At 58.4% G+C, this 23755-nt stretch overlaps 3 protein-coding genes across 3 annotated transcripts; 1 reads left to right on the top strand and 2 right to left on the bottom strand.

Annotated features, from left to right (window-relative positions):
- Positions 1–2974: 2974 nt before the first annotated feature.
- BESB_014160 (uncharacterized protein) lies at positions 2975–6621 on the bottom strand (the record flags this gene model as incomplete). The annotated part of the gene is made up of 7 exons (XM_029360146.1): positions 2975–3072; positions 4110–4389; positions 4666–4713; positions 4968–5037; positions 5182–5298; positions 5737–5973; positions 6266–6621. 7 exons carry the CDS (start codon positions 6619–6621, stop codon positions 2975–2977), a joined length of 1206 nt encoding a protein of 401 aa, XP_029216813.1.
- Positions 6622–8049: 1428 nt separating this feature from the next.
- Positions 8050–13728, top strand: BESB_014150 (uncharacterized protein; the record flags this gene model as incomplete). The annotated part of the gene is made up of 8 exons (XM_029360145.1): positions 8050–10056; positions 10530–10609; positions 11102–11151; positions 11339–11404; positions 11777–11888; positions 12161–12316; positions 12626–12949; positions 13326–13728. The coding sequence occupies 8 exons, from the start codon at positions 8050–8052 to the stop codon at positions 13726–13728; spliced, it is 3198 nt and encodes a 1065-aa protein (XP_029216812.1).
- A 1305-nt stretch (positions 13729–15033) lies between these two features.
- On the bottom strand, positions 15034–21844 carry BESB_014140 (uncharacterized protein; the record flags this gene model as incomplete). The annotated part of the gene is made up of 6 exons (XM_029360144.1): positions 15034–15096; positions 15566–15958; positions 16062–16121; positions 16420–16481; positions 16771–21025; positions 21416–21844. 6 exons carry the CDS (start codon positions 21842–21844, stop codon positions 15034–15036), a joined length of 5262 nt encoding a protein of 1753 aa, XP_029216811.1.
- Between the last annotated feature and the right edge of the window lie 1911 nt (positions 21845–23755).

Below are 23755 nucleotides of genomic sequence, written 5' to 3'. Positions count from 1 at the left end.
CCAGCCACCCTATAGAATTTGAACCTGCACTGATGCTTCATTTCTTGATGTGTCAGCTAGCTTGTTTTTCGTCTAAGTGCGTTCGCCCCCAACCATAAATTGTGACTATGCCGAAAGCTGGATGCTGTAGGTAGCGCAGCCGCAAGAGGAAGTCACACTCGGTGCCCGACTACGGTTTCATCGAGCATCGTTCACACCACCTGCGCACCGCTGGAGTTGGGAACAACTACTACATAATATTACGGTGCGACGAATATTGCGGTGTGGCCCTCCCCAAGAATCGCAGGCAACGTCGTAACGCGCATTTGGACCTGAGCACTTCTAACGCCAGGAAGCGGTCAGCCTTTTGACCATCGCGCCTGATGAGCATACTGACCAGAGCTTTCTCCCGTCAACTGCCAACGAATACGCCCCTCACTCGGAAGCGGCAGCGCTCGCCCAGCCATCACTCGCCGCGTGTGCGGGATTGGGTCTCTCTTTTCTATTTAATGATTCGTTCACAAGCGGGTGACCTGGTCCGCCACCGCAAAATCCCCCGGCCATAGTCTGTGCGCCCGTTAGCAGAAGGAAAAAAGTACAAGATTCCCTCTCCTAACTATACTGTTGTCCTGGTTCCTTGTCTTGTCAACAAACTCTTTTCGTGCATGGTCTCGTTCTTGCTTCTTTGCCAGCTTGCTGTGGAATGCTTGCCAGCAAACTTTTGCACCGAAGGTCTCTGCAATCTCTAACGCCTCACTGCCGTTTAGCGGTGTTCTCTAGTGAAACAGCTAGGCAGCGTAAAGGAACCAGGATGAATAATTGTACAAGAGCACCGCCCAGCATGGATGACTGCCTTCCCTGCCTGGAGAAAGAGACACCATGGGGCAGCCATTTGAACGTGGACGAAGCTACTTTGTTTCCATCGTTCTCGCTGGCATGTTCTGAATTCTGTATCGTTATCAAGGAGAGATATATGCATTGAACTGGTCGTCGAGTAGTCCCGCTGATGTGCGCTTAGAACAGTATCCTGACATAGCAGGTGAAGGAAGTTCCCATTGAAGCGCATCACCCATGCACCGTTACACCACTGTTCGAGCTACGCGACACTTTGGGAATGACGGAAGCGAGCTAGCAGCTCTCCGCTGCCTCTGCATGCTAAGAACGCCATCAATCGAGGCTTGTACAGGGATACTCCTGACCTTCATTCGCATTAATGCCGTTGTGCGGGAATGGCACACGGCTACAGAACCGACTTGGTGACGTTGACAACTATCGCAATTGTTGAGCATACACTGCGCCCTGATATGTTTGCTCTATTAATCGGGGCCGTCCCACCCTGCGAAACAGACACACGCAGGCGCATGTGCAGGCGCAACATCAGGTCACGTTCCTCCCCGACGACACTTCATCAAAAACCTTCAACGCAGGTCGGGGTTCATCTCGCTGGAGCGCCGCCTGACTGAGAGCCCTATACATTCCAAAGTACCATATGTTCGGCTATCTGCCTGATGGCTGTGAATGAGGCAGACGCCCCAGAAAATGCTCGCGAAAATTCTTGCCGCCAGCTTCCACACGGTCTCCATAGTGAGCACGACAATTGATGTCTGCCTGCAAGGCGTCAACACACAAGCCTACCACAGTACTCATCTTCTCGCGTATGCGGGGATTACCCAATAATGGCAGCGGTCTCACTCGCCCACTTAGGCCCCATGATGCACGAGGCTCAGGACAAGATATGCTCTTTCTTTGGGCCATGGCACTCCGGGAACGTACAGGCACACGACAACTTTTGACTTGACGCTCGGTGCGCATGCACATAATAAATTTCTCACTGTTTTAGTCCTGAGTTTGTTATGCAAGCATATGAATCAGCAAGCTCTAGGCAGACAAGCTTCGCCCCTGCGACACTAAATTTGAATAACGATCAATCAGTGGAACGACGCATCCACCATGAATGGTATTGACTGCTGCCGCAGCCAATTCGCGGCATTGGAAGCGTCTCAGCACCACTATGAATCAACGTTATGAGGCACAACGAGACACAGAACGATGAATAAGCCAACGCGTTTAATTATCATTCACCGAGACCACGTCAAAGAGATTTGGCTGCGGCACAATTGTACACACTTACCCGGCTCTAGTGGAAGATGGATATAGCCATAGCCCTCCAATTGATGCCGATTTAGAAAGCCAACGGAGATAGCCTATGAACATGACACCCGGAAATCGGGACGATCTTCAAGCTAATGCTCTCCACGAAATTTCTACAGGGGTGGTGCACCCTCTGGAATTAGCAAACAGAGAACCGAAACTCCCTGGCATGTACAAAGGGTTTGCTGGCTCCCAGTGCGAGTGAGGGGCGCATACTTCTCCGGTTACCTGGAAGTACAGCCGCGGAAACTCATTGGCATCCTTCTCTCCTGTCGCCGTTAACATGCCGCATGACATACTCCTGCTTGTAGTACGGAGGTGAACCTCGAAAGGCTACGAGTACAAGACGAATCACCCTCGGCACACGCAGGACGAGGTGGCGTCACAAGGAGCTATATATATAGTGAAAGACGATATCGTGTGCCGTACCCGTACCGTTGTCGGTCTCTCTCCGACCCAGCCGGGTCGGAGAGCAAGCGCCAACGCTGCTTACGTGCGAAAACACGTGACGGCCACACCCGTTCCCGCCTGAGCTTATAGAAGTCTCGCCAGTCAACCTGCGTAGCGTTAATATCAGAGAAAAAGTCAACCAGAGAGCGCAAGGTCATGGCTAAGGCAGAGAGACCCTGCCTGGGGTGGAACAGAACCGGAGGCAGTTACGTGCAAAAGCAAATGCTGTTTCGGTTTCGAGTCACTACAGGCCACGGCGTGGCAACTCCAGAGTGCCGGACGCGCGTTTCCAAGAACTGCGTCACACTACAGGTGGAAGGAGGTAGCCTACAGGCGGTCTGTTCCTCTGTTACTACCAATCTATCATGTCTGTAAGCCGCGTGATACACCCCCCTCATACGCACTCCACAGGAAGCATGCCAATCACATACTTGTCTGCTTTTTTGTCCTGGCGGCGCTTGAAACCGTCTCCAATATGGTCTATAGACCAGGCTGATTGAAGGCAAGGAAGCAAGACAGCATGCCATCCGCTGCACGTCCTAGCACTGAATGCGCATACGCTGGTGCAGGTGTCTATGCACGTGAACAAGATGGTCTAAAGTTTCGCCTGAGCCGGGATCGTCCCAGGAGCTCTCTGTTCATTTCCATCGATGATGTTGTGACTAGAGTGTGATTGAGTTCCTCGAGTGGTCACTACCTGATAGGTGGGCAGCGCAACCACATACGACCCAGCTCCGCACGGCGTGAGCCACGCACGAAGTCCTTTATCCTATCTTCCACCCTGATAAATTCTTTGTTAGTTTTCGGGTTACGGTGACGTGTGCTCGCTGCATCCAACCTGTGACATTGCAGATTGTTGCAGCATGACCAATGTCGGTTCAATCTTGATGGTCTTACCTTGCGAGTGCGGCAAATGCAACTCATATTGGAGATATCTGCGAGGCAACCGTCCAACCGAGACAAACAAGTCAACAGTTAGTCGACCGGACTCACGTTTGGCTCAAAAGGGGCGTGGAGAGTCGCGGGAGCTTCACGAACAGTCTCGTTATGTGAAACAGGCCCTCATGTTCATCCTGCATTTCCATTCCCCTGGGCGACTCACACAAATTTTGGCCAGATCCACTCCAGTGCTCGGGCCAAAGGGTGCAGGCGGCGCAGGAGGATTTTCCGGGCTGAACAGACAGGGGTACGATGGGCATGACATAACGGTGAGCTTAGACACGCCAAGGCGCGCGTAGCCAAGGCTGTAACCTGAGCCCGGAAGCCCTCCTACAAGCTCGCATCTACTAATCGATGGCAAACCAACTATTTCGAGCGTACGGTGCGCTGGAGGGCACGTGAGGTGCGCATGCCGTGAAGTCCGTATGGTAGTGCAGGCCGGGTTTAGAGTCCATTTTACGTGAAAGTTCCTACGAAACCCATCGCACTTGAGACGCTCCCATGATGTAGACGGGGTCCTTAGCGGCCACTAGCCTCTTTTCATAGAGCCTGCCTGACACGTGCATTATCATGGGCTACAGTAGGCTCACCTTGCTGGGCGAGAACGTCTACACCGCACCGACTTTCAACTGGTGCGTTCTGAGTGGGTACGTCGGGCTGGTCTGCTTCTACACTGAAAGTGTCATCTTCATCAGCTCTGATCCTGTCGAAGCTTTGAATTTCTCCGCAAGCAGACCACAGGACCTCCCGACCGAGTGAGACGGGCGGCCGTTTCGCTGTGAGGTGAACGGTATGCGACACGGGCCTCGCCTCGCCGATTTCCTCTTCATACTGCGTCACGTCGTCGATCGTGTACTCATAAGCTACGCCCTAAACACGCAGCACGCAAACACATTCTAACTGTGGTCTAACTCGATCACCTACGAAGTGACGATACCTACTTTGCATGCAAATGTGACACAAACTACCTGTGGCCCTCGGACACTTCCGCCACCTCGTTTGCGTTTATGTTCACTGTTCGCGTTCCACTTGATATATGCCATGTAGTATTCTCGCGCTCTTTCCTTGTCACTCACGCGCGCCTGTACAGAGACTAGAGGAGGAAGCTGCGGAAGGGGTGCCAGGATACGGCGGAATACTGCGTACCCGTTGGGTCACCGCTCGGAATGTTTTGCCGTAGTCAGAGAAACCAGGCTGCCATACAAAAGGCGAACAGCATTGCGTGCCACAAAAAATAACCGTAGTTGTGATTTCGAGGTGGTCCACAGGGAGAATTACTAGCAAAACTTTGCCGCGACAGCCTCCTTCGTACTTGTGCCCAAGCGCACGAAAAAACGAAGAGTTACCCTTATAATGATGAGTACTTACAGTGAGGTGCCAGGCGCGAACAGGAGAGCTTGAATCAGATCGAACATGTTCGATCACTCGTGAAGTGCTTCGATACTTACTGTCATCCTTACGACGCCGCCGTTTCGGCTGTAAGTGATGTGGCAGAGAACCACGTCCTCCGCGGGTTGCCTGCAGTGATAGGCCACACAGACACAGGGGAAGAAAAGGAAAAGTAGAAGCATCACTGCACTGCTAACTGCTGACACCGCAGCGCTGACGTCCGCAGTAAACGAATTCAGAGAAGGAGTGCCCCATAGCCACTATTATGCTTACCCGTAGCACTCGATTGAAGCCATGATATACATCGTTTCACAGTAAAACAGGTCGGCAGCGCTGAGCACTGCGGCGCCAAGCCCAGGCTCCATCCGCAGCTTTGCCATAGGGGCTGGCCTGCAAGAAGCATCACACATTTTTACACTGCTTGGAACAGAGAAAGCACGTGAAGACCTCGCCTTGCGTAAATAGCTGCAACCTTTCCTGGGGCTGCAAGCTTTGCTGAGCATCTGCCTACACTGGCAGATGCTTGTTCAGGATGATGTTGGTAAACGGAAGAAAGGAATGCAAAGGCCTGGGGCGTTGCCTCTCGGCTTGTCAGGCAGGCTTTGCTACCACTGCTGACTTGCGAGTGGTCACACAGAGGACTGTAACTAGTTCGGCGAAAAGCGCCACCAGCTCATACTTGACGGCGAAAGGAGCCCTCCACTCTGCAGTAAGCCTGAACAGAATCCGGTGATGTTTCAAGGGGGAGATGGCGCAATGATATGTTCCCATACGATGCATCTTGTACGTGAGAACATCGTATAATTTTGCCGCAACCGTAAATCTCACCCGATGGCGGTGTTGCTCAAAGGAGGGCTCGCATATCGATCGTGGAAAGCTTGAACCGGCTTTGGAATGCAGCCGTCTGACAGGTCCCGATCCGTAAAAGTGTATATAATGTTACTAAAGCGAGTGTACGGGACTTCTTTTCCCTCCCTGAGGAGCTGGATGTGCTTTCGGTAAAGCTCGAACTTCCGACTTTCTGCCTGTATATGGCATGAAACACTCAAGAACACTGCCTCCTCTCTGCGGACATTGCCACATTCACACATACAGAACAAAGAAGAGCTGGGAATGCTTTCACGGAGACAGCACCGACAATGGCATCACCAGCAGGATGACAGTATACGGGAGTGGTCTTTTTCGACTTTCTTTGTAGTTGATCCCTCTCTAACTGGTTTGCTGCTGTATTGTGCCTGTAGACGTCTGTCCCTCAGTTGCGGGGAAACCTGGCTCTTCACTTGATGGCTTGCGTGGATGCTTGCAGTAATTCTGGTGACCGCTCTTCACAAGCTGGCGGCAACGCGCTTTTGCCTACAGAGGAGTAATGAGCCGTTCTTGCCAGCCGATATCCTCGCTGTAGCGTCGAACTTCAGCAGCGACGCTAGGCTGCTTTGGAATGGCAGCGCTACTATTACCGATTGAGAACACTCCACAGGGTCCCCTGGACGGGTCCTCCGTTGAAATGCCACATCCCCTGGCCTTGACCGTAGACCCAGCGGCTGCGTCAGAATCACCACGAGTGGCGTACCAGAGGGTTACCCGGAAACGCACGCGCGAGATATCAGGACATCCATGGTAGATACTGGTCTGAGCAAAACCGAGCATCATTGTCCTGTGCTTTCGACTATCCTGTGCGAACCACGCTTGCAGGCTGTCGCTACTGACCCCCATGCATGCCTGCGGTAAGGGACCCATGAGAAAGCACCTCGACATTCCCTTGAATAAAGCTCCGTAAAACCCTCAGTGAAAATTCTGCTTGCCTTAACCAGCGTGTGCACCGCTGTGATATGCCAGACGTTCCTCTCTAAACCCTTTCGGCAAGGCGCACACGCGTTTAGACCCCTGCAGTGCTACCGTCGTACGGAACATGATTTCCAACATAGATGACGTAAAAAACCATGAGAGGCCCTCATTCCTTAACAAAATTAGAAGTACATCTATGTTACGTCGAAAAAGACGATCGTTTTTGTGTGGACGACGTTTCCATTCAACGGACGTGCAAACCTTTGTTCGTAGCTTAGATGCTCGCAAAAACGCTGGGGTCTTGTCCGTTCGACGACCGAGAGAGAGGCTTTTGCGGAAATACATGCCGTATCTCCTTGAGCCAGTCAGACCTACGCATCTCAAAAAGTTGTGGTGCCTGTTGTTGAAACTAAGAAGAAAATTGTAGTTACCGCCGGTGTGACTTCCGGCCTACCGAGTGTCCTTTTGTGTGATGTTCCGTGCATGCAGACAGCTGGCGTGCTATGGCGCGTGCTGACAGTCGAGGCCTTGTCCAAACAAATAGCGTACATTCTGCATCCGGTCTGATTGCTGCTCCAAGTTTTTGACATTGTCGAGTTTCATACGCAAATTCAAAGTGATTTAGCAACTACGGGTGCCGGCTGGTAGACTTATTCCTTTTCAGCGGGGCTTTCGGAGTCCAATGGTACTCATCTAGTTATCAGGCGCGACTTTCTCTGTACCGTTCCTCATGCTTCAGGCACCAAAGGACTTTGCGAACTGTCCTTACATGTTGTGAAATCTCGTGGCTACTTTTGGTTTGGGTAGTTCACGTATGCCAAAGTGCCCCCTCGTTGTCTTTTCTGCGAGGCCCTGCCTTCGCCGCACAGTTCAGCTCGGCTCCGCGAAACAAGTCTGTCTATCCCTTCAATTCCTGCCGCCCTTATCTCCGTCTTATCCCCATCGACTAACATGTCTACGGAGGGAAAGACTAACGCCGGTTTTCGCCCTGGAGTCGCAATGCGAGTCTGACATGAATGTGTGAGCCAGTTCACGAGAGTTTGACAGGCTGGCTGCGTCTGGTCCACGTATGCACTCACCTGCCGTCACTATTGGCCGGAGAGAAAGTATCGCGTCATATTTACTGTCAGTACAAGGGAACTGAGATGCGATATGGTTCTGCGGTGTTTGGATATCCATACGACCATATCATGTTAGGATTGATTTTTTAACCACTAACAGGACTATTGCTGGCTCCGGAAAGGCGATGCAGGCTCTTTCCTTCACCGTGCCTGCTGCTGCAAGTGAGCCGCACTGAACTGTAGCTTTTCTGCGCCTTTTGTCGGCTCGTCAGTTTCCTCGTTTTCGGCGCCTGCCATGACCGCGTTCGGCGGCGCTGCTTCGCCGTCCGCAGCGTCACTCGCAAATCCCCGTCGTGGTGGGGACGGGGAGGACTCTGGAGATCAGGGCAGTCTTCTGCCAGGCCGTTTCCCCAGCTCGGGGTCCTCACACGGGCGCCAGCGTCTCCGACTTTCTGGGGCGGCCGCGTCAGCTGCAGGTTTCTCGCGCGCTGCTGAGGCGACAAATGGAGCAGCTTCCTCGTCGATCCCTTCTTTTTCCCGCCGCTCGCCTCCGTATGGAGACACGCCGGGGTCGTCGTCGGTAGATCGCGCCGTCTCGGCAGCGCCTCCGCCTCACGCCTTCGACGAGGACGGATTTGCGTTCTCGTCTTCTCTGCCGCTGACTGGGGTAAATGGCCTCAGACAGCCCGAAGAAGATGAAGACCTTCTCTTTGATGCAGATGCGGTCAATGACTTTGAAACTCGGGCGTTCTTCCCCTCAGAAAACTTCGGCGCCGCAGACCCGCGTGCGTCGTCCCTCACCCGCTCTTCTTCAGGAACCGCTGCACTCCTGCAGCGGTGGTGGAAATCTTCCAAGGCGCTGACCCCCGCAGCGAGAAATTTCTCAGCTGTTTCTCAGGCCGCAGCCGCTTCAGACTCTCGAGGGCGAAGCACAGGAGAAGAGAAGAGAGGCGAAATGCGGAGGCGCGAAAGCCAAGTTCCGCTTCAGGTCTGCTCAGATCAAAGCCGAATCGGGACGGAAAGTGTCTCAACCGGCGAGGGCAAAGTCTCTGATGTGGCGCGGCCTACACACGCCTTGGGAAGGCGAGTCGACACCGTGTCTTCTTCATCGCCGTCGCCATACGCTGCGTCCGGCGGCCAAGTGGTCCGGCTCGCTGCATCTTCTGCCGCGGCATCGGCACATGAGATGCACTCCGTCGAACTGCGACCTTCAGCTGCTTCGGTGCTGTCTGCTGCGTATCCGCCTGGAGCTCCAGCCGTGTTGGGGCGACCCAGCAGCCGGCAGGAGTCGTCGCAAGATCGTTCCGACGAAGAAGATTCTTCAGAGGGCGAGGCTGAAACGCAGTTCGATGACTACGCCGACGCGCCTACCGCCGCCCCGCAGTCTTCCTCTGGCGGCGCCGGGTCGTGGCTGTGGCAGCGTCTGGGCTTCGCGCGCTCTACTTCTTCCTCGTCTCCATCTGCCGCGGGCTCGTCGTCGGCTCAGGGTCGCGTCGCAGGTGCCTCGGCGCTGGGGCAGCGGGCGCTGCGTGTGCGGCCAAGAAGGCCAAGGCGGCGCTACGTCCCGATGACAGGCGATGTGCCGTCCGGAGAGCAGGAGGAAGAGGAGAGCCAAGAGACAGCAGTGCCGACATCCTTCGCTCCTTCCGCCCCCTCTGCGTCGTCCGCCGCCGAGCCGCGCGTGTTGGGCTCGCCTGCGCTGATGCAGCCCATGCAGGAGGAAGAAGTCGACGCCACGGGCGGAGCGACGCCAAGAGCGCCACCCGCTGCGCCCTCGACTTCCATCGGATGGCGCTGGCGACCGGGTTTTCTTCTTTCCTCCTCTCCTCAGTCTTCGTCTGCGTTATCGTCGGCCGCAGCACGGAGGCCGGAGGTTGATATCGAGATGGGGGATCTTTCCGCGACCCGCGGAGACGCCGCGAGCGAATCTCCGACGGAGTCGACCGCGCAGCCGACAGCCGAAGAAGCTGCGCGGGCGAATGCGCCCGCGTTGTCTCTGAGCCGGCGCATCCGCGCGCGGCGCGCTGCAGTCTTTGCGGCGCTTCGGAGCGCGTTTGGCAGGCTACGCCGCGGGGGTCTCGACGGCGGAGCTCAGGGCGGAGAAGCGGGCGGCGACCGCGAAGGCGGAAGAGGCGGTGAAAGGACTGACGCGGCTGAGCCGCAGGAAGACGACGAGGAGGACGACCCCTCATGCCACCAGATGCTCCTTGTCACCGGCTGCCTGTGCTGGTTTCCTCTTCTCTGGGTCGTAGGCGCCATGCTCTGGTGTGTGACGCCGAAGGAGCATCGCCGCGCCCGCATGGTGAGTCTAACAGCCGACGACAGCGGCGTTAGGAGAGAGGAACTGCTGTTCACGAGCAGCGGAACGGATTGTGGAAATGCTGAAGGTCGATACATTCGTGCTCAATACCTGAATACACGTTTATTTGTGTATATGCGTATATATGGTGGAGAAGAATAGGGTGGCGCGGAGCAAGTGAAGGCCGGGGTGGGGAACAGGACAGGATCTGTACATGAAAAGCAGCGAGAGCGGAAGAAGATTTTTCATTTGAACTACGGAAAACGGCGAAGTCGGATGGCATGAGGGCGACGGGCACGGAAGAGGAAGCACGACCTTGTGCGTTTCACGTTCTTTCGCGTTGCAATTGGGATGCGAGGCCCAACGGTCCGAGCGACGAGTTGCGCTTGTGTTTCTGCCCGAGACAAGCCCCCGCTAGATGCCTTTTTATCTGCGTGTTCTAGTTCGCATTTTATGTGTTTCTTCTGTCTCTGCAGTGGGGAGCGGTCAACGTTTGCCTTGTCGTACTAACGTTCGCCTACCTCTTTCTTCATGTCTGGAACGTGGCGAAGCCAACGTGAGTGCAGACAGAATCTTCGCGGACGGAGCCTCTCCAGCTATTGGGGGAGCATTACTCGCCCTCACCCGCTCTGATGTTTCCGTGTTTAGAGGCGCCTTACGGGGCCCCTTCGCAGCGCCCTCCCCCAGCCACCGTCTCGTAGGCAAATTCATTTTTTAAGCACCCTTACTCGACCGAGCCACTGGAGTTGAGAGTCCGTCAGCTGTGCGAATGCGCCAGCGCCGGAAGCCCTCATCAGTTGGGCGAGCTTGAACGGGGGGGGAAGGGGGGGACGTATGTGCAGTGGCGAGCTCAGTCCTTTCCACGCAGTGTTTTGCCGTTTTATTTTCGCGGCTGGTGACCTATGCTAGAGCAGTCTGCTCGAACCTCTCAGCCGCAGGGCGCGAGACAGCCAGATGCTCTCGCAGGAGAATGCGATTTCTGGCATTCTTCTCTTCAGCATCGAGTCAGATGCGGGTCAGATGGGGCGGTGCGATGTGCGTTTCTCAGAGCGCAGCGTGCAGTGCTTTTCAACACGGAGGCGCAACTGGGTCTGGAGGGTAAGTGGCTGAACGGCTGACGCGGCAGCGAACGCGACAGGCATTGCCGCAAGAGCGAATACGATCATGGCGTGTGGAGATTCAGGAGCGGAACGAGAAGGGAATGCAGCTCAGATTGAGGCTGGGCAAATACTGGAGAGGCTGTGGACGTGTCCGGTAGCCCTTTCGTTTTTGTGGATGCGTACAGCGCCCCTCTCCCTTCGGCACCCCGGAAGCTTGTGGAAGGTGGAGGACGACGGCGGCGGCGTGGAACGTAAGCTCGCTCATTCCTGCGCTCTCTGGGAAGTGTGTGCTGCGACAGCCAACCTACACGGATGGGCGTCAGCATGCGTGGCATGCATGCATGCAGCGCGTTTTCTCGCCGGTCATTTCAGCTCTGCGTACGCCTTTACATACATGCACAGCAGCCAGCAGAGCGACAAGCATGCAGTTCTGCTCAGAGTGTGGCTGCGCCGGTGGACCACATGCGTTTTCCCAGCGTCTGCGACTGCACACACGGTTGTTGGGACGTGAGGATTCCGGCTTAGAGGCCAGGCCAGATTGATGAGACAAAATGTTAACGAAAGATGTTGAGACTCTCGTTTTGCCTGTCACTATCCCTGCGGTCGCGGTTTCCGCTGCGCAGCCGCCACCCGTTTGGCGTGGACCTTCAGTGAACCGTCCGAGGATGCCTGGAAGTTCTTCAGCCTCTCCAGAGCTTCTCATGGGGGCGACTCCGACCCCATTCCCTACGGAAGGTAGGTCAGCAGCTGGGCAGCACAGTTCACCCCCCTGAGGCTCAGCGCTGGCTGGGTCTGCGACAGGGCGAAGTCTCTGCGCCTCGTTGTGGCGTCGGTCACAGCAGTGTCTGTTGCTGTCTCTCCCCTGCATTCCTGCGCGGCGTGTTTCGTGCACCTTCGGTGGCTTGAGTGCTCAAGGACCGCTTAGCACAGGTTTCGGTTGCGAGGAACGGATGGGTGTGAGCTGCATATGTGCGTGTTGCCGCGGTGGCTTTGCCCTGTGTCTCCAGAGTCATCAGATCATCTTCGTCGCCGCCGTTCGCCCTTCTGGACGCGCCCTCACACCAGCGGGGGCCGAGTCTGCTGGGCAGCGCCACCGACACTTGGGCCTTGGGCCCGGAGTCTCTTCCAGTCCCCTCCGGCGACCGCGCGCCCACTGTGATGCTGTAAGGCCTTCGCACTCCCTGCAGACATACTTGATTCCAGTCATCGATCTGGTTCGCCTATTGAGTGCACCCGTGTGCGTCACAGGCTCTCGCACGCGTACACCTGGTCCGTTGGGTGGACGCGGCGTCGCGGTCTACGGTCTTGTCGAAAAGTCGGTCTTCCTGCGAAGCGTTCCGCAGCTACATTCACGCATGCAGAGGTGTTTTGTTTACATCTCGTTGAGAGCCGTTGGCGCAGAAAAGCGCATCGCGCCGCTCTTGTCTGTCGCCTGACGCGAGTTGCCTGGTCCTTCTTTCCTCTCGCCGCAGGGGCCCGGCGGTGATCGTCTCCGGACGCGTTTTGTTCTCGGTTCGCTTCGGCGCGGGCGACGCGCCGTCGCGCGCCGCCCTCGCCTCTCTGCGTCGCGTTTTCCAGAGAGAAAAAAAGCGAGCTGAGGCAGACAGAGCCGAGACGCACCACTCGTCTCGCGGCAAAGCTCACGCGCTCGGACTTCCGCAGGACGGCGCGAGGCCGAAGCCAGAGCGAAGCGTACCAGGCAGCGAGCACGCAGCCTCACTCAGGAAAGACCACGCACTCGACGCGGTCTTCCCCAAGCAAATGACGGCTGAAGACCTTCTGCTGGCGGACCAAGAGTAAGACATTCAGGGCCGCCCGTCCGACGCCGCTGGGGTGCGCTTCTCTTTTTCGCGCGTGTGCAGACGAGCGCCTGGACAGCGAGAGGGGGCGGCGTCGGCCGAGGCGATGCCTCGCTAACTCGCACATTGAATTCGAAAGAGTGGAGATCCTCGGTACACAGCGGGGGTAAAGAGAAGTCTGGCATTTTCACGCAGACGCGTCTGGGTGCGGTTGCGGCGGCGTCACTGTAGCGTGGCATCCACAGGGGACACACAGCGAGTTCCGTTTGTTCGTCTGCGCGTGCGTCGACTCGGGTGTGGCTGTGGCTGGCGGTCTTCCTGTAGGCCTTCTCAGTGCGCAGCGCCGCTATTGTCTCGCTGGTGTCTTCTGCAGCTTGCCTGCGTCTTTCTTCGGGGCGGGTCTGCGATGCGTGCCCCTCCGGCGCTACTTGAACTCAGCCGAGGGCGCGGGGGGCTTCCGCGCCACCTCCCTCGCGGAAAATCACCGTCACAGCGGTTCGTCTGACTCGGAGTCTTCGCTCCCGTTTCGGTGGCTGCTGCTCCACCGCGCCGAGAGCGGCGGCGAGGTGCGAGTCGCCTCGCAGGCTGTCGACTTCGGCGCGGCGAAATTCCTCTGTCACCCTGCTGTCGTCGCGACCGGCGAGGCGCGCGAAGCGCCCCGAGACGAGCGCGGCGACGGCGAGGCGGCAGAAGAAGAAAGGCGCGAAAACGGACAGAGCCACATCTTCCGCCGGTTCATCGACGTCCAGCAAGTTCTCTTCCGCGCCCTTCCGTGATCGGCGCACCGCGAACGCGATAGGAGTCTGGAGGAAGCAGAATGAAAAAGAAGTCGCAGGAGGCGTGGGAAAGGGCGGAGACGCGCGCCACGGCGAGAGCCGCTGCGGCGTCCTGTAGAGCGTCGCTGGCTTGCACGCGGTCGGATTTGGCGGAAGCGTGTTGAGGAGAGCAAAGAAGAGCGGGGCGCCGCCCTTTGCGCCAGGCACAGAGAGCGCCGATCCACACAGGGCAGCAACCAGCGCTGAGGTTTTCAAGGCCGGGGAGCCGCGGCACGCAGCGATCCGCCTGCGTGTAGAGTCCCTGCGCGGCGCAGCAGCCTTCTGCGCCTTCTGCTTGAGCGGAGAACGCCGCCGAAGGGGACTGCTGAAGGAACAGCGAAGGCAGCTGCGGCGCAAGTAGACGGCACATGCTCACTACGCGCTGCAGTGTGAGAGACACTGACGAGGGCGGGAGTCGCTGCTTCCGACCAGCCTCTCTGGGCCGCGCAAACGAGCTCTCAGGTCACCTGAGAGCTCGTTTGCGTGCCGAAAAAGCTGCAGGAGCGATGATAGACTGCGTGCGTTTCGTGGGGCCTGAGTCTGCCGCTGTCGCTCTCGCGATCGCGGCACCCTGAATCTCGCCGCAGAACAACGGCTGTTTGGTTTTTCTCAAGGCGAAAGCGTGCGCCGCGCAGGCAGTCTCACAGGCGCTGTCTGCCGTGCCGCTTTACCGACCGTCGCGTGCGGAAGAGTGCGAATACGTCATTGTTGGCGTTTCTACACAGCGGAAAACCGTTACGTATATGTATAAGCCGCCTGTAAAGACTGTGTTTTAATGTGAAATTCGAACGCAGCCGTCGAACTGGGGCTCTATGTCCTGCACGGCCGAAATACGCATTCAGGAGGGGTGCGCTCTCAGGGCGGTCAGTACCAGTAAGCACGTGGGTGCTACGATGCCTAACAGTGGAAAATCTATCTAAAACCAGCGCTATTTTCGCCGGAAACATGGCGAAGCGCAGTGAGCGGCAGGTGCGGCGTATCTAAACACTTGCCTAGAGTAGAAGCATACGATTAACGTTTCTGAACGCATGCTCTCCTGCGACGCAGTTCATCTATTGGTCACCACCTGCTGGCGCGTCACGGCTGCCGCAGGCCTGCAGACCTTCATAGAGTGTCTTCGCGATAGGGAGTGAACTCAGGTTACTGCAGTATCTCAAGCATATGATGCCTGGAGCAAGAAAAGTCATATGAAAAAGGCGATACACAAACGGTGATCACGCGCGAAAGTTTGTCGACGCTTCACGTGGAAACCTCGTGTTATCCGTGTCAGTCCAGAGGGCTCGATATCGCTTGAATAAGGAACGCTTTCTGTTTCTCCAGATCGCCGTCCTGCCAGCACAACAGGCAAATGACACGCTACCGTATTTCCGCGCCGAGAAATCGTAAACAGAAAAATTCTCTAGTTCCACGACGCCTCACGTGACACCCGCGGGAGAAATCGGCGTCGCTTCACATGTATGACTTGCTCTGAGCCGATAACATGGTATCATCGCATGACGAGTGGATCAGACCAGATTACCGATTTACTGCATTATTTCGCGGGGAGCGGCGGTGGAGCAGTGGCGCCGGGCGCCCTCAGCTGTGCGAGTCCGAGGTTAACGAGATCAACACTACGGATGCTAGTAGAAAGTAGCTCTGTCTGTTGTGTTGAGTTGGGCTCAGAAAGTAATGCATGAGTGGAAATGGAGTACGAACCCTTTTGCTTCACAACACGGTATTCCAGGCGAACTGTGCAAGCCCACTCGGTAAAAAACGGATGCAACTGCTACAGCTTTGGGGCCGCAGTCCACTGCCTCACCAGTCGCAGCCAGTCGGAGTAGGCAATTCGAACCACTCGAAAGCCGTGTCTTTCTAGAAGTCGCTGCTTAAAAAGGCTTAAGCTGGTGTACGGCATGCGCTTCTGGGGTGGAGCGCGACGGGACTGCAGCGCGCCCTCGTCTTTTTCAGCCCGACGGCCGTGTCCGCCCCCTTCCGCCGGCGGCTGTCGCTGCGTTAGAGGCCGTCTGCCGGTTTCCGCCTCTTCACGAGAGCCGACTCCGTCGTTCCGCGAGCCCCCTTGCGACTCCAGCGACCCCCCGAGCGCCCGCTGTCGGTCAGATCCTCCGCCTGAATCTTGTCCGTAGGAGCCGTTACTGCGAGGAAACGATGCAGGATGGTAGAAATGCAGAGGTCCGTCGAACTCAAGCGCCACCTGTATCCGCGCACAGCATCCACAAGAAGGAAGACTAGCTGAGCAGGCGAAACATCGCCAGGAGCCGATCTGTGCGTTTAGGGGCTCGGGTGCTATCGCTTACCGGCGGGCGCCTCTCGTGCAGCACGCAGTCGATATAAAAGACGCCGCTAAGGAACGGAACCTAAGAACGCCGACAGAAAAACGACGCACAATCGCCTTGATGTGGACACTGGGTCGACAAAAAGCGAAACCACCCCATGACAGAGGGGCGAAGAAGTGGAGCCAGCTAGGCAGTCGCGCCGGCGTCGGAACTAGACAACAGACCGGGAGTCGATGCTTACGATGTGACGCGGCACACGAAGCAAACAAGCACCTCATCACTTTTGGCGGAAACATCCTTTCGCAGGGGTAGGGCACGTGTCATGCCGGAAGACATTTGGTACGAGTCTGAGGGCGCGCCGAAACCGTTTCTGCCTCACCTCCGTCAAAAACTCCTCGGAAAGCGCCGCCTCCAAAGCCATCATAGCTTGACGGTGAAAAGCTATAAGCCACATACCGCATCAGACGGAATTCGAGAGAAAAGGAGCGATCCAGGCCTTTCTGCGTGTCCGCAGTGAGCCGCAGGCAGATCGCGTAGCCCAGAGGCCCGCCCCAATAACATCGGTAGCGCAGGCGGTTCAAACCCAGGAAACGGAGACGTGGTACCCTGGCTGCGCTGGAGCCACCCCGAAAAACGCAGCATATCCGCGGCACTCGTGCACTCGGCAAAGTGAAGCAGGTGGAAGTTCAGACGTCCATACGGAAGACCTCGAATGCCTTGAGAGACTGACCTGACGTCGCGAGTGTGGCAGGGGCAGGAGCTTGCCCTGCCCGGAGCCCGCGCTCCCCCTGCTCTCTCGCCATCTGGAGAACTGCCATGGCGTGCGGCGAGAGCAAGGTATGCTGCCCCAGATCCGCAAGTTCCTCTGTTTGGTTTAACGCAGCCGCAGTGCTTCTCTCTTCTCCAGAGGGCTCGCCCACGTCCTCGCCGGCGCCGCCGGGGATGGCGCGCAGTCGGTCAAGGGCGGCGTGGACTGCGATGAGCTGAGTGAAAGTCTCGACTGAGCCCTGAGATTTTCTGCTGAGCTCGATCCTAGGCATTTCCGCAGACGCTTTCTCAGCGAGCAGTTTGAGGCTCGATTCGCAAGGCCATGCCGCCCCCGCCATGTCTTTCGCATCCCCCTCTTCAGCCGGGTTAGGGAGAGACGTTCCTCTTGTCGTGGCGCTGCCGAGCAAGTGTCGTTGACAAACAGCCACAAGAGCCGTTGCAGCCTCTGACATCAGCGAGCCGCAGCCACCTCGGGTAGGCCAATGGGCTCGTCGCTCGGAAGTAGTCTGCCCCCTCGGCGCGGCGCTGGCTTCACCCGTCGCACTGTCCGCTGGCGGCGGCGCGTCACCTCCGCGGCTAGCACAGGCGCTGTAGCAGTCCGCGAAGTCAACCAAAGCGAATGCGTACAGCGCATTCACTGCGGTGAACAGAGTCACTTCCCCCTCTGCAGCTGGCGCCGAAGCCGCCTCACTATCTGCAACGTATCGGCTCAGTGGAAGCTGCTCCAGCATGCCTGAGGCAGAGGCTCGGCCCTCAAGAGTCGCCGCCGCCGGATGTGCGTCCAGAGACCCCAACAGCTGCCGTCGGCAGCGGGAAGTGAGTTCACGCATAACCGCGGTCCAAGAGAACGCAGCAGCTTCCGCAGGTGCCTCGGAGCTCATCCCTGAGCGGGAGAAGACCCCGCCAGAACCCGCATTTCGAGACACGGAATGCGGAGACGACGCCCGCGAAGGCGCCCCCGCGGAATACGTCGGCGCATCCAGCAAAGCAGGATGGAAAGAGAGCTTTGCCAAGGCAAGCAGCAGACTTGCAAGGGACGCTGCGCTGGCGCGGCCGGAGGCAAGGGGGGTCGCCGCAGTATGCGCCACATCAGCAACGGACGTTGAGTCACCCTCCGCATGCACGCTGGGGCGGCATTCCGCCGACCCGTCGATCGCTGCATTCTCGCCGTCGAGCGCGGCTGACAGGTGGAAGCAGACCTGCGTAAGAAGCCGGATGTGCCGCAGATGCAGCCTCGCCATTGCGCGCAGCAGTACAGCAACTTCCTGCGCACTCAAAGCGCGCACCAGCGGAGAAATGAAGGGAGGGCGCAGGTCATCCACCGCGGCCGCGTCTCTGCGGCTCAGATGCAGTGCCTCGTAATCCGTGTCGGCGAGGAATGAAGTGCCGTCTCGCGCACCAGCTCGAGCTTGATCATTTGCGTGACTCGCGTTCGCGGCTCCGGAGCATAGTGCAGTGAGGAGTGGAAGAGCGGCGTACTGAGCGCTCTCCGGAGTAAAGCGGCCGAGGACGGCAAGCAGCCACACCGCCTGCTGCGGGCGTTCTAAGAGCCCTTCCGCCGCTGGAGCACCCTTCCGCGCAGCCCTCAGAAGCTGATCTGCATTCTCTCGCTCCCCTGCGGAAGAGTTGCACACGCGCGTCTGCGTCCTCGCGTCAGGGTTGCCTCTCGGAGCTTCAGGCGCACCGCCGTCTGCCTCATCACCAGCCTGCGCCGCCTCACTCCCATGTCGCGCCTGCATCTGGTAGAGCTCCAGGAGGCGCCGGCGAATCCCGTTCGCTATGAAGGTGGCCTGCGCCGTATACGCACTAGAAGGCCCCCCCTGCGTGTGGCTCGGAGCTTGAAGCAGCGGCTCGTAAGCGAGCAGCGACGACGCAACTGACGCCAGCTGGGAGATGGTGCACGAAGAAAGCATTCGCTCGGAATGCTGGCAAAGGAAACCAAACGCTGCACGTCCCAGCGCGGTCACTCCGGCCCTGCCTGCTTCGCCCCGGGTGCCTGCGTGAGGCGAAGCCTCGTAGAAGGACGCCTCAGCAGCGGCGTCCGCCGAGCGTGGCTGCTCAGGCTCAGCAGGCGGTTCCACGCTCTGACCGGCTGCAGACGGACCCCGGGGACGGCCGCGTAGTGCGGCAACGTCCTCTGCCGTTCGCGGACTCAAAGACGAAAAAATCCGCCAGAGCGCAACGAATCGCACAGGCGTGAGCGCAGACGGGTGCCGTAGCATTTCCAGAAGACACTGCGAAAGGAGAGGCTCCTGCGGCCGAAGTGCGGGCTGGAGTCGAGAGTGCGCGCGGGCGATCGAGAGAAGCGACAGGAACGCCGCCGGTGACGAAGAAGAGGGCAGCTGAGAGTGCGGCCTGACCAGGTGGCAGAATGCGTCACTGGCTGAGTCGCTGCCGCCCCGCGCCCCTTGCATGTTGCCCTCTGCAGCAAAGGAGGGCGGAGACGAAGTGGACTGAGGCAAGCGACTGGATTCGCCGCTGTTTGATTCCCTCGCATTGAAGCCGATAGCGCCCGACGCAGTCTCTCGCTGCGCAGAGCGCTCCACGATGCGAGGCGCAAGGATCGCCAAGTCGTCCAGGATTGCGTGCACCACAGAAGATGCCGGTCGCGAAGGATGCCATCTTACGGAGGCGCAGCAGGCTAGAGACGGCAGGAAGTTGAGGACACTAGCGATGACAGACAGATCGCGAAGAGAGGTCAGGGAAAACGCAAAGTTATAGCGAGGGCAAGCAGCCAGCAAATGAGGCTCGACTGACGCCGCGTGGGCGCCTGCATCACTATCGAGTTTCTGAAAAGCAGTTAGAGACCCGCTCCCCGCGAGAAAGGCAGGGACCGGCTGGCGCCTGTCGATTGATGCAGGAAGGTGCCGAAGGTGGATGTGGAGATGGTCCTGAATTAGGGTAAGGCAATCTTTGAAGAACTCAGAGCGCTCACCTCCGTCTGCTGTCCCGTGCTCCCGGATGTGTTTCTTTGAGTCTGAGTGGATCGACTTTCCCTCGACGTCGGTCTCCCGTCTCGAGCGGCTGCCTCGCGCGGCCGCCCCATCACTCAGTTCCGCAAACCTCGCCATCGAGTGCAGGACGGCAGCCAGATTCACTGTCTGCCTTTCCGGAAGGTTGCCGTGAGTTACGGCGTCCTCTAGGGGCAGCTCTCTACCCAGCGCCAGCCCTCGGGAGCCGGTGTGACTCGAAGTGCTAGCGGAACGAGCAGGGGCGAAGGCAGCTTCTTCGGGGTCGCCGGAACTTGGGCACTCGCGCCGGGGATGAGCACGGATTTCCTTCTTCCCTGACGGAAACGCGCGCGGGGGCGGGGCCTCCACGGACGCGCCGTGCGGCGATGCACCACGGTGTGCGCCGCTGGCGGGGCTGTCCGCGGCCTCCGTTCTCTGGGGCGGGAGCGGATACCTGCGCTGCAGCGCAGAGCTCCACTGCCGCATTTCGTCTCTTAGAAGCGCGTGCGCCTGTCTGAGGAAGGTCTCTGGAGGCAGGAAACGCAGCGAGGCGAAGGCAGCCAGAAGGCCGACGAGATCGAAGCCGCTGAAACTCGAGAGCGGCACGTGGGTCGCGCAGGCCGCCAAGGCAGTCAGCAGCTCTTCGTTGAAATAGCGCAGCGTGGCGCAGGAGACGGCAACAGAGTAGACGGCGAACGGCGAAAACGCTGCGGCGATGGGCGACTCTGCTTTGCGCGCCTGCGGCGTCAGAGTCCCCGTAGCGGACGGCGCGGGAGGGAAAGAGGATCGTGAGGGCGACAGGGAAGCAGCCGAGCGGGAACGCGAGCCAGGTTCCTGGTCAGACAAAGTGCATCCTTGCGATGGAGAGAGCGCCCGAGAAGACGCGGCCGCCGAAATGGAAACCGCTCCAAAAGACTCCCCCTGCCAGATCGCAGGATCGGAAGCAGGGGCGGGGGGCGAAGACGGGGGCAATCGACCGTCGGCAGCGGGCGTCGTGGAGCGCAGTCCCGAGTCGCCGCGCGGAGACTCGGGAGCCCACGCGCCCTGCGCTCTCTGCCTCCATCGTTGGTCTCGGAGTTGCTCCTGCAGCGCCTGCTGTTCGCGCGCCCTCTGGAATTTTGCAAGAATAACGCCAGCCAGCATGTCGAGGAACCGGCCGTCCTGTGCGCGCATACGCGTGGCGGCAGAGAAAAGAAGGGCGGCATCCCGCACGCTGAGACCCTTACGCAGCTCAAACGCGCGAGACACGCACGCCGTCCAGTGACCCTGAAGCGCAAAAGACGTGAAACCACGAAAGAAGCCCGAGAAACATCAGCCGGTTTCTCGACCAGGGACAGAGGATCGCTCAGCGACAGCCGCCTACAGGCGACCCACGCGCTGCCGATATTGTGAAGACGTGCCCGCAGGCTCTCGAGTAGCAGCACTATTTTCCCTAGATTTTCCTTCTATTCGAGTGTGGACGTCATGAGGAATGTGCGCGTGACTCAAGGCCGGAGAGACCCGCGGGCTGCTGGCGTGAACGTGCGATTCCCTTCGCGGACATCCACAAGAGGCTCCGCTGACGGGTGCTGCGACGAGGTGGTCTCGGAAGCAGAGAGCAGCGCTGCGAGAGACATACAACGGTAGATCCCACGATGCAGCGGACCGCGAACCTACCTTCATCCCGCTTTTTGCAGCGGCTGTGGCTGCCGCCGTCAGGACGTGCGGGCTCATGTCGGAGATGTCGTGTATATTGCTCGTCAACCTGTCTACGGCCGCGTTCCTGCGCGCTGCTGCAGGGGGGCCGCCGTCCGTCTTGGGCGGCGCGCGCCTCGGGCTCCGCTGAGCGCGGCTGCTCGAGGCGAGCGCCCGTCGCTGGAGCAGTGCGAAGTTCTGCTCGCCGTCCCTGCCCGTTCCTCGCGTCTCCCGCGACTGGAGGCCGCCAGCTGCGCGGCAGTGCAGAGGTGAGCCCGATTCAAAGCCTCCTGAGCGAAGCGCCGTGGGAGCAGCAGCGGCGCAGCCAGCCGGCGCACAGGCCTGCGCGCCCAACCGGCAGCCCCTCGCCGCCGGCCTGAGCCGGTAGGCGACTGGAGGGCGGGCGCGCATTCGCTTGCTTGCAGAGGAGCGAGGGCGTCGCTCGAGCCTCCCGCCGGGAAGCGGCGCGGACTCGGCGAGTTCCGACCTCTCTGTCGAGCGCCGCACCGACAGAGACACAACTTCACCGGCGCAGCCGTGCACAGACGCACCCACGCCTCAAGCGGACAGCCGTCCGGAAAAGAACTGCACTCAGCATCGACTTTTCACACCCGCGCGTCAGCTAGACTCTGGCGAAGGGGGAAAATCGGTCGTTACCAGCCCCGCGGGCTGTGCAGGGAGTGCACGCGGGTGGGCGATTTCGGCCGCCAGCACCCCGCCAGGCGCGCAGGTCAACCAAGAAAGAAGCAAGGAAGGCGCCTGCCAGCTGCGAATGACGCGAACGAGGGCCTCCAAATGCTTACAAGGATTTCCCCGACGCCCACCTCCGTACTGAAAAAAGGGAAACGACTGCGCGGAGAAACCTTCGCTCATGCGGGTTCCAGCGGCCATACGATGCCTTCCGCGAAGCTCACAACCGAAAAAGCTGCGTCGTCTGAAGGTTGAAAGAGGATATACAGAGACTTAGACACGAAATTGTTCTCCGCAACCACGTTCACTGGCAGCTGTACGTTAACAGCCTCCACCGCACTCGGCACCGTTTCAGGCATTCCCGTAAGCACACGCAGTAGCCTCGGCTCGCCGCGAGTGTCGCGTAAACGGAAGCCTTTTCCACAACTTGTATCGACGTCTCTAGCACAGCTCACAAGCGTGAAGAAGTGGCTACTCTCAGCGAAAAAGTGTGTGTGGTGATTTCGAAACGCGGTACGAGAAGCGGCACGCTCTATCAGTGCTGTGCGAGGTTGAGGCTCTACTGAGGGGACACGTGAAGGATGTGCCTCGCACATGCCCAACCCGCAGGAGAAGACGTTGGGAGCAACGCCACGACCTGCTCAAGAGTGCTTTCAAGAGAAGAATCGAGTGTTTTGTCCCTGCGACGGGGACCAGACGGGGGACAGATCTGTAGCCCACGACGCCCCATGTGACCAAGCGCTGAGTATGCATGCGGCCACTTCGCAGCGGCTGAACTAGGAACAAACAAATGGAATAGGCCGTATCTCCTGATGACAGTGTAGAAAGTGTTTGTTGAGTCCATTTCTAGCAGTTCACTTTTACGTGGTACCGTCTGTGCCGCGAAGTCTCGGTGCCTAGTTCATGTTCGTGGTCGCGCTACCGTCATTGGGGTTGTCTCCCGCCGGGACAGTCCCGATTGCCTCTTCGCTGAATTTTCGTTGGCGTTTTTCCGCACACACTCCGGTGCGTTAGCGGATTCCACCCCCTTCTAGACGTAGATCGAAACCGTATTTAACTCACCCTTTTCACAAATTCACTGTTGTCAGCCTTCAAGGCGATGTGCATGCATGCGGCTGTCTAAGAGGAAAGTATTTAGACGGCGGTCAGAAACCTCGAAGCTCTTTTGTACCGCGGCGTCTGACTAGTCGCGGTGAACGTAGAATGGACGGGTTAGTACTTGGGTGGAAGCACGGTCGCTGGCTGTCACTCACGACGTCGTGTTGCCTTCGCCCTCGGAATTGACGTCGCCCTTCCCCGGCAGCCACTCCGTAAGACGCTCGGCGTTCAGAATCGGGGGCGCTGCACTACAGAGTCGAAGCCAGTTGCTGGACAGTCTAAACTTCTGTTTCCTGCGCATTCCGTGGAACGAGGCCCAACAGGGGTTCAGGCGTGAACGTCAACAACGGCGGAGAGTGGCGCTTCGGGGAAATTTGCCGTTGAGGCAACAGCTGTGATCGCGCGCTTCAGAAAACTTTGTCCTCTGTGCCGATTCACGTGAAGACGTAGGAGGGTAGCGGCACCACCCCAGCCATTTGTACTGGCACTCGTGATTGGATCGCGCCTTGGGCAGCCGTCCGCGGAAAGATGGAT

The sequence above is a fragment of the Besnoitia besnoiti genome, chromosome IX (genome assembly GCF_002563875.1).
Source record: "Besnoitia besnoiti strain Bb-Ger1 chromosome IX, whole genome shotgun sequence".
In the NCBI taxonomy this organism is placed as follows: domain Eukaryota; phylum Apicomplexa; class Conoidasida; order Eucoccidiorida; family Sarcocystidae; genus Besnoitia; species Besnoitia besnoiti.
The sequence above is the reverse complement of the archived record's forward strand: the minus strand, read 5'-3'. Positions and strand labels throughout refer to the sequence as shown.